The sequence below is a fragment of the Corvus kubaryi genome, unplaced genomic scaffold (assembly GCF_017639235.1).
Source record: "Corvus kubaryi isolate FWS band 111438036 unplaced genomic scaffold, C.kubaryi_AGA036_p1.0 split1-37374, whole genome shotgun sequence".
In the NCBI taxonomy this organism is placed as follows: Eukaryota; Metazoa; Chordata; class Aves; order Passeriformes; family Corvidae; genus Corvus; species Corvus kubaryi.
In genome coordinates this window covers 2,573,847-2,583,433 of record NW_024582079.1, presented here as the reverse complement: position 1 = coordinate 2,583,433, position 9,587 = coordinate 2,573,847, and the positions used below count along the sequence as shown (strand labels likewise).

The 9,587-nt window shown below is 44.6% G+C and overlaps 1 protein-coding gene across 1 annotated transcript in view; it reads right to left on the bottom strand.

Annotated features, from left to right (window-relative positions):
* Positions 1-2,132: 2,132 nt before the first annotated feature.
* Positions 2,133-9,587, bottom strand: part of LOC121657868 (polypeptide N-acetylgalactosaminyltransferase 10) — an 82,436-nt gene continuing 74,981 nt past the window's right edge. The window contains exons 11-12 of the mRNA XM_042014047.1: positions 8,600-8,749; positions 2,133-7,896 (exon numbers count right to left, since the gene is read on the bottom strand). Coding sequence (XP_041869981.1) covers positions 7,729-7,896; positions 8,600-8,749 — 318 coding nt within the window. The 3' untranslated portion in view covers positions 2,133-7,728. The remainder of the gene's footprint in view (positions 7,897-8,599; positions 8,750-9,587) is intronic.

The window sequence follows — 9,587 nt, the reverse complement described above, 5'->3', positions numbered from 1 at the left end:
TACCGCGGGTGCCCTCAGGCAATTAGTAATTTCTGTTTGTGCATGTGACCGGCGGAGAACCACAGTGCACTCTCCTGGGGACACGCTCCCTGGAGCCGGCCGTTCTCACGGGAAGCTGGTGGAAACAAACGACTTTAGCCACAGACCAAACAAGCAGTGAGCAAAGAGCAAAGAGATTTAAAAAAAGCAAAACACTACGAGTTATAAAAGCCCCAGGCCAAACTGATTGGGATCTGCCTGCCTGAAGTAATACCCTCCTGGCAAAGCCATACAGATATTCCCTTGTTTTGGGGAAAGGGAAAACACCAAGAGGCTGACAGAGATCTCAAAGCTGCTGATAGCAAGCTTTCTGGCTTTATCTTAACATTACCAATAAAAATCAAATGGCTGGCTGAGGAAATCTTGCAGAAGGATTATCTTGACACTCAGGAAGCCAAAACCACAGACTGTAGGGACAAATGATAATAACAGCAAGCAAGGAGATAAAAGGGAACATGACCCTAACAAGCAGAACTTCTTCCTGTCCCCTTGAGGAGGTGATTGTGCAGGTGCTCCCTGGCTATATTTTGGGAAGAAACAGGCACCGTAAGTGCCAGAACAGGTTGGTACTGACCATCAGATTGTATTTCATCTTGGGCTGCGACCTCTCATCCCTGCAGATAAAAACGTTTTAAGTCCTTCTGCAAAGCTCACTAGAAGGAAAAACCCAGCTTTTGTCACTGTCTATTTGCTAATTCAATGTTAATTACCTCCTGCTCAGGCTAACATGATGACACCTTTTTTTCAGTCTTTCTAAATAAAAAAAAAGTGCATGGAGGTGTTTTTATAATTGCAGTTTATTTCAGCATATTTATCCTCATGGGAACCTCCAGATTTCACAGTCTGCTAGCCGGGAACAAGCTTGCTGCAAAATAAACTGCCTCATAGAGACACTCTTTATTAGGTATCTATCACTAACGTGATCCAATAATTCTTTGTGGGAGCTGCAATGAAGTGAGAAACAATGTTTCATAAACCCATCAGTAGCCAGGCAGCTTTAGTGCCTCTGAAGCAGTAATAGCCTGGCCATCCCAGTCAGCCTCTAATCAAATTAGGGGAACCTGTGCAGGCCTGTAAATCTCACCCACAACAACTACCCTCTAAAGGTAAGTCTGTGGTGTGGCTGTCATCTGGAACTTACTGTTTTAATGGAGCCATTCGGGGGGCTTGGGCCAGAAATACTTCTCTCCCAATGGTCTGTGCTGCTGGAGATGTCCTGGGAAGAAGGTTTTTTTACACTTTTCATAATCAGAAATCAGACCATTTCTTTTCTCAGTACCTTTGGGGGGGCCAATGAAAACACAGCTCTGGCACCTTCCCCCAGACTCCCACTCTCATCAGCACTTTTCTAGGGTGGCACACATTGAACCTGCTAAAATGCTTAAACTGTCACAACTTTTGGCACATACTTACCCTGGGCAATGTTCCTGTGGCCAGGAATCACAGCACAGTCTTCCCTGGGGATCATGCCTTGCTTGTCCCCCAGAAAGGCTTGTTTTCCCACACACAGGTTTTCACACATTTCATTGTTTGTCTCCCATCCATTTTTTTTCCCCACTGCTTTTCATCCAATGGAGCTAAGTAAAAAGGAGTATTGAGAAGGCCACTGAAGAAATGAAGTGGTGACAGCAGGAAGCACTGAGGGTCCTAGTGGGAACATGAGCAATGCTGATACACTTCTGTTGTCTTGGGCTGAGCCTGCTCTCCCCACATGGAGATCAGAACACAAACAAGGCCATGAGCTGTTGAAGGCCTCCCCTGCAAACCAAGGTGTGGGATGCATCTCCCAGCAGCTGCTTCCAAGGCAAGTAGAGAAAGAAGAGTCACATCTGGGTTTTCTCTGTTCCTCTGTGCTTCCCAGTGTGGCCTACCAAGGACAGTCCATGGCTGCTGTCCCCCAGGGATGTCCTACCTGGGCACAAATCGTCCACTACAGCTGTGGTTCTTTCAGGATTGCACCACTGGGCATGGAGTGACAGGAAACCTGTGCTGGGGAAACACTACACCAGGGCAGCTGAGCTTATTCTCATAAGTAGAAGAGAAATCAATCACGGGAGCAAAACAGGTAGGGACAGTCATGTCTGCGTACACAGTTTTCAGAAAACACATTAAAAATTTATTTTAAATATATTATAAAAGGAAGTCCATTCAACTTTAAAAACACTAGGCATTCTATCAATGATTCCCAATTTATGAAAGCTACTACATTAAAGTGCTACAAGTCCTTTACCACCCCCAGATATTAGGCTGTTGGTCCTAATACGCACAAAATAAATACACACTGATTCAAGAGGCACCATCCAGTTTTACAGAGAAAATGCATGCAGTACAAGGTACAGACAAACTTAGACCTAATCACCGAGATCCTAGAGAATGCATTTTGAAACCAATTCCCTTCTCCACCCTAGAGGCTAAAGCTATTTGTTGCTGTTATCATAAGGGCTAAGGTTTCACGCTGTTAGCTCGATCAGTTTTTATCTTGTTTTGTGGTTGAAGTTCACATTTGTTTGCTCACTACCTGGGATTAAGACTTTTTTCCTCGAGTTGAACTAGTATATTTAAGACCACATAGATCCAGTGGCTTTATATAAAGCTCCCAAATCACTCACAACTGCTGGAACCACTGAAGCCTTTTGGGTCATACAGAAGCATCAAGAAAGCTCAAATGCACTCAATTAAGCAGTATACTCAGCTAGCAGAGGCAGAGTCAAAAACGGACACAGGCTTTTTATTAGGGTTTCCATGACCTATCATTGCCTAGTTCCATACAGATTCTCCAAGGTAAAGCATGGCACTCCAAAGTAGCAATCAGAGCAGGAGGTGAGCTTATTTTGGTTACACTTCAAATTTATAATGTGAATAAATCAATCTGACTGGTTAATGAGGAATATGAAATGAATTGACAAGTCTGTGTTGAATGCTGATGGCAATTTCAGATCTCATTTCCCATTCTCCACCCACTGCATCTCTCTCCACTCGAACCAGGTGAGGATTTGCAGCTTGTTTTAAAATCTGGACTCAACACTCACCAGGTCAGAAAATAAAGCACTTAAAGGTAAATCCTACACAAGCTGGGAAATTGCAGCACACAGACTTTCTTTGCTTAAGGTCAAGTAACAGGCCATGGTAGCCTGGGAGCAGGACCCAGAGCTCCTGACTCACAAGCCAGCTGCCCTTTGCTGTGTATCCTGTGAAACCACCCAGTGTATCCATGAGCCCCAGCTGCTGGGAGTGGATGTGGGATGCAAGGTACTCATGCATCACTTGGGCTGTTTCACACATGGCTTTACCAGGGCTCTTTCGACTGCAAGTGTGACAGGCTGACTGCCAGAGGCTGGCTGTTCTCTCCAATCAATTCAACTCCCTGTCTGTATCTTGAAAGACAATTTAAAATAAAAATCTTCTCCCTTTTCACCTGGCAGTTCCATGACTGCCCAATATGACTATTAGGAGATCTCTCCCGTGGGTGACGCGAGGCAGCAGAGCTGCTGTCACAGCCCTGCAGCAGCCCCAGAGCGCTGTGCTCCTGAAATGCTGGTGGTGCCTGTTTGACTCTCAGGTCACTGATCTCAGTGCAGCAGGGAAAAGGAAAGTTTGCTGAGTGGAACACTCCAGTAAAGGAAAGCAAAGCCTTGTGCACAGCCTGCTGTAAAACCAACCACGAGGAAAGTTAGGCTGAGAAATTGCTTTCTTGCTACTTCTGTATTAGAGATATTAACACACTCTTGAAAAGTCCCAGTGATGGAAGGCATCAACTTCTTCTGAAAGACACTTCTGCTAGAGTTTATATGCTTTTGGGACTAATTGTGATTTGCATACTTAGAAAATAAAATGCAGGATCCCGCATGCCAGTGAAATCATGAGCCTTCCCATGAGGTGAAACATCCAGCAGCTAACCAAGACATCCTCCAGCACAGCTTCAGCTGTTACAGTGCACCAGGAGGAAGCTGCCAACCTTTCCAAGTCTTCCTATTAGGAGTGACAAACCTCTGCAGAGTCATTAACGATATCGATTTAACAGAGGTGGAACCCAAGAGCTTCTGAATTACTGTCGTTCACACATATTTTTAAATCAGACATTTAAAAAAAACCCCACACACAAACATTGCAGGAGCCAAGCTTTCTCTTATATCCTTATCCCCCAACCCCAACCCCTTCCCCTCTCCTCTCTTGCCCAGCAAGGCACTAGGAAATGGTTCAAGTTTAAGCATTTGCTGTACATTTACATTTAAAAAGGCACATCTTTATTTTAATGATGCTGTATTCCCCTTTCAGGAAGGCTCATACGTTCTGTTGTGGTTTGAAAAAGGAAGTTAATTTCCTAGGTACGAGAAAAGACACCTTGCACACGAGAGCCCCAAACCTATTTGCTGTCTGTAGGCCTTAGAGATTAGCACCAGTATAGATCAACAACAGCTTCAAGAGCAAATCAAAGTATTGTCAGGCAACATAAAACACACCCTGCTGTCTGGGATTCTGATACTTAAAAGCAGCAAAACTTACGCAGCCATGAAGAGAGGGGTGTTTCAATACTTCTGGGGGAAAAATATGAAAACATGTATTTGGCATTAGATAATCACCGGTATTTAATCTGCAGTCTTGACTTGCATGCAGATGTGAAGATTTGATTATGTATTTATGCTTTAGCAATTTTGCTTACAAATAACCAAAAGTAATTGGAATAATTAACCAGATTGCCCAGCAAAGGCTCAGTTAAAGATGCAGATGATGAAATACAGCTTATATTTCTCAATCAGTGGATGGTTTGCTATATTAAGTCTTTGCCTTAGTCAACAAAGCCTCTATACTGAAAAGTATAACTGATGCAAATAATTAATAGCTCAAAGCCCAGTGAGCTACTTGGAAGTGTGCACAATTTGTGAGGCTCTTAACCACACTCAGATGCCAAACTTTCAGAAAACAGATCAACCACACTGAGATGGACCCGCTACAACCACTTACACTAAAGCTCCAGTTTCTGTGTACTGGTGGTGGGTTGTCAAACAGGAATTGCCTCAACTATTGCCTAATCTTTTGGTGCAAGCTGGTAAGAGCTGACCTTTCTCTCCAAATTAAGATCACCAAGGAGTAAAAGACCTGTTCATTACTGCAGCTCTCTCTGAAGCAAGAATCCAGCCAGCCAAGCAAGGGCTCCCTTCACAAGGTGAGCCCAAGTACAAAGCAAGCCATGCATTTTAGAAACAGAAGCTAATCCTCTCATTAGAAAACTAAGACACACAAAGCTGCAACCTGCAAGCAGAACAACCTACAGTCCATTTATAGAATATGCTGATTGTGTCCCAGTTATAAAAATCTAGCATTGTTCATGAACAAACAGCTTCTTGTTCCACAGGCATTAAAACATTCATAAAGACATCTAGTCAGGCCATCTAGTGGCTCCACAGTCAGCACTACTCGGCTAATGAGAGCATTAATAACTTAAGGAAAGCAGCAGTCACACACAAAGCACTGGAAGGTGACTCTGTCTCCCACAGAAATGAGGAGGGATCCTAATGACAGACTTATTGTAGTAACTGAGAACGTAAGATGTCAACTCTGTTTGATGCTGGTCTCATTCCATTCAATACTGCTGCAGAACTGTCACAAGGGAAGTTTAGGGCTTTTTTTTCTTTCTTCACTCCCAAAATATTAGACACCAACATATTTTGGAAACCTGGTCCCAGCTGCAATGCAGTGTCCATGTTTCCTGTTCTCCATGACTGCATGGACCAGCTAAGTTGGCAGAAAAGGTAAGACATGGACTCAGCTGTGTGGACGAGAGAGGTGAATTCTGAGCCTCCTACTCAATACATCAGACTGGAGAGTTTGAGGGGCAGACAGCTGTGTTCTTGTTTGCTCCCAGCTACCAGGTACAGCTCTGCATGGCCTTGAACACATCTGAAACATGGGACACGACCCTACAACTGGCAACAAAAGGGGTTCTTGCTTCTGGAGATCTGCAGAGGGAGCCATCCTGCTTGTTTTGGGACACCAGGGAAGCATCTCCTTGCCTTCACATGAAAGACATCCCAGAGCAGAGCTTCCCTGCCCCTCTGAGGTGGGGCAGTCTACTAACCATGCTCATCAAGCATCCCAGAGGGGTCCTATCCCCTTCACCCCAGAGCTGGCTGCATGCTACTCTTGCAACACCCCTCCACAGGCAGTCAGACAAACCAAGGAGCTGGGCAATTCCTGGCAAAGGAATCCTGTTTACTAATGTACACAGCATCTGTGCACGAGATTCACTGCATCATCATTCACAGCTTTTACCAGAAAATGCCACTGCTGCCTTCAGTACAAGACTAAGTCAGGGGAACTAGTAAATCTGTTTTTGCAATAACTTCGTTTTAAACCAGATTTTAAAAAAATACTTGCTTCAGATGGACTTGAACCAATGGTCCTCCATTCATTCTTTAGTGTTAGTACATTCCAGCTCCTGGGATGAGACAATCCCGGTTCACTGTCTGGCAGATCTGACTGCCAAACCAGAAGGGTAACACCTTGCACTGCTTACTGACTGCACAAGGGAGAGGGTACCAGTAAAATGGGTCCATCAGTCCCACATCTCTGCTAAAGCAAACAGATTTCCAGTCACAGTAAACTGTACAGTGCTGTGGGTGCTGGGAAATGAGGAGAGATTAACAGCACATTTCCACAAGGCTAGAACACTACTGACCACAGGACTCAAGAAACTACAGACTGATGAACAAATGGATAAAGACCAATCGCTAATCTCAGCCCTGACTTAATTATCCTGAATTAATCTGCTCACACCAACTGTAAATTAACTTAGCCATCAAACCTCTAAAGGAAGAATGGAAATTGTCTTCACGCAGTAGATTTAACAGGAGAAATCCTGGAGGTGTCTGTGCTAAAAAGGTTATAAGAGGCAAATTTGGAAACTGATATCCAAAGGCTCTTAGCATAAAGTCTTCACCAGTAAGAACTGTGATAATTTAAAAACCCTCTGCTAATCTTTCACCTTGAAGATTCAACAGTGAGTGACAAACTGACTGCAAAGTGAACGGACCAGAAACTCAGATTCCTCATGGCTAATAACAACAGCCATATTCCCAACACTTGGCTGCACTTCCACTAGAGCTCATTCCTTCATCAGAGCTATGATTTGGAAAGTAATAATATTCAACCTGTTTGAAATATATTTGGTTCAGGGCAAAAAAAATACGCATTTCATTTTACAATAATAGGTTTTTTTTTTTTTTTTTTTGATTGGAAGCTTAAATCTTGTCTTCAAGATTTTACTTATATGGAGTTTGGAAGATAAAGCACCTATGGGGGAATGCTTCTATGCATGGTATAGCAGCTACAAAAAGTCCTGAAGGGTCCTGGATAACAAAATCATTTAACACCAGACCCCAGTGGGAAATAAAACAAAAAAGGCAGAAAAAAAAGCCATTTGAAACACATTCAGACTCCTCTAAAAACAGAGTTTCTGTTCAGTCTCAGCACAGAAGTGGCTCTGGCAAAGTCTTTAAAATTCCACCATCCCCAGAAGAGAAGGATGCAGCATCTTCACAATAAAGATTGGCCTGCTAGTTAACCTTCTCCTGAGATTCTCCCTTTTACCTTCATTAAGTGTTTAAAAAAAAGTATTAAAAAAATTTTTTTTGTAACCCTCCCCAGTAAAAACTATAATTGTAAAATATATATATATATTTTCTCAGTCTTTTAAAGATCAAGATTTCTGTTAAATTTTTCCAAGATGGTTGAGTTTGTGTGTTCAAATATCCACTGCTGTGTTGAAGATGAAGGATTGCAGCTATTCATAAAGATCTTTCGATCACTCTCACTGCAGTCCATACAGCTGCTGCTGACTGGGTGGTAGAGGGTCTTGTCCTGGAGGAGAGAAATTTGGTGTGAGGTTGTTTAAGTGGAGAAGAAAAGTTGTTTTAAAACCATCAGAAAGAAGCCTTAAAAACCAAGGCAAGCTATTGTGTCACTTGGGTGTATCTGTTCCACACTTAACTGATTGACAGGTGTCTGGGTCTATTCCCACCCCTTTCGACAGAATCCAGCCCAATCCTCACACCTGCACCAGGAAGCTCTGAAGGCACCCAGAAGCCATGGGCTCTCCAGGCTGGAATTCTGCTGCATCCCTCCGGGGCACTGTGCCAGCAGATTGGAAGGACTAGGACAGGGCACTTAGACAAGAATGTACTTACCTGTGGCTCAGAACAGCATTGATTAGTAGGAGGATGAATAAATCCTTATCTACCTTTGGCAGGACATTGCAGTGCTCAGAACAAACCAACTCTCACAATACCTCTTTGCACATCACCTCTCTGCCAGCTGTGGGGACACTGCACAGAGAGCGTCCTGCTCAGGAGCCCTGGGGTCATCACCTTATTCTAACCAGTGGAACAGGGGAGTCACCTCTTTTTAATCAATGGTACAGTAACAAGCAGCTGTCTGCAGATTCTCTTATTGCAGCTACATGAAAAGAAGGAATAAAACACGAGTGGTGACACTTTCAGGAAACGTAAGTGCCTCAGGCAATTTGACACCTTAGATGAGAATACGCCCACACACACAGACTCACTTTTCGGTATCTCCAAAGCTGGTTCCCCTTCATTCCATGACAGTCATAGAGGGTCACAGGGCTGCTGTGGGAAATGGCATCAAAACAAAACTTCTTGGTATGCTGAGGATCGCCGGGACGGATGTCCTCTCTCCAGCTGAAGGTGAATACCTGTCAGGACAAACAGCACCCTCAGGATGGCTGGTACCCAGGCATGATACTTTCACCCACAGAATGCTGTTCCCTGTGCCCACAGGGTAGGGATAGCTTCAGGGAAAGGAGAGTATCTTCTAGAGGAAAAACTCCTCCCACCCCTAAGGACAGGGACTGCTGACCAGGGGACTCTGTACCAGCTGTCACACAGCATGTGAAATGAGACTGTGCTGCTGCAGCCAGCCATGCTGGTCAGCCTGGGTACTAGAACAGCCCTGGATGTCTCTGCAATGCAGACATACATCAAGGATTAAGTGAACAGCTGACCAATTACAGCCCTTCCCAGCCAGCAAAAAAGCCAGAGAGCTCCAGGAGCTCTGAGTTAACGCTGGCAGTGGACACCCGAGTCTGCACAGGCAGCCTGCAGTCACCTTGAGAAATTGTCCCACACTTCTGGGACAAGAGACCAGGAGCCACAGCTTCCTACCCTGGCCACAGGAGTGCTGGGAGTGCAAACACTTGGGCATTGCTTCGTGATGCTCCCTTCTACTGATCCTGCAATGAACTCAGCACTCTCAGGTGAAATGAAGGAGGGACTCTACAGAGCAGAGGAAGAGTTTTAACTTCAGTAACTGGGCACAGCCCATGCCTGGCAACGCAGTGCCTCAACGAAAGTGTCCTCCGTGGCCAGCACTAGCCCATGTGGTTCTGCAGGACTGCCAGCCAGCACACCTCCCTTTCAGTCCCTGAGGAAAAGGCTGTTCTGGAGGCTCCTTTGGAGTCAGCTGGAGGAATGGTTCTCCTCAGAGATCTCTCATGGGGCAGTGAGAAAGGCAAGTAATGATCACGGTGCTGC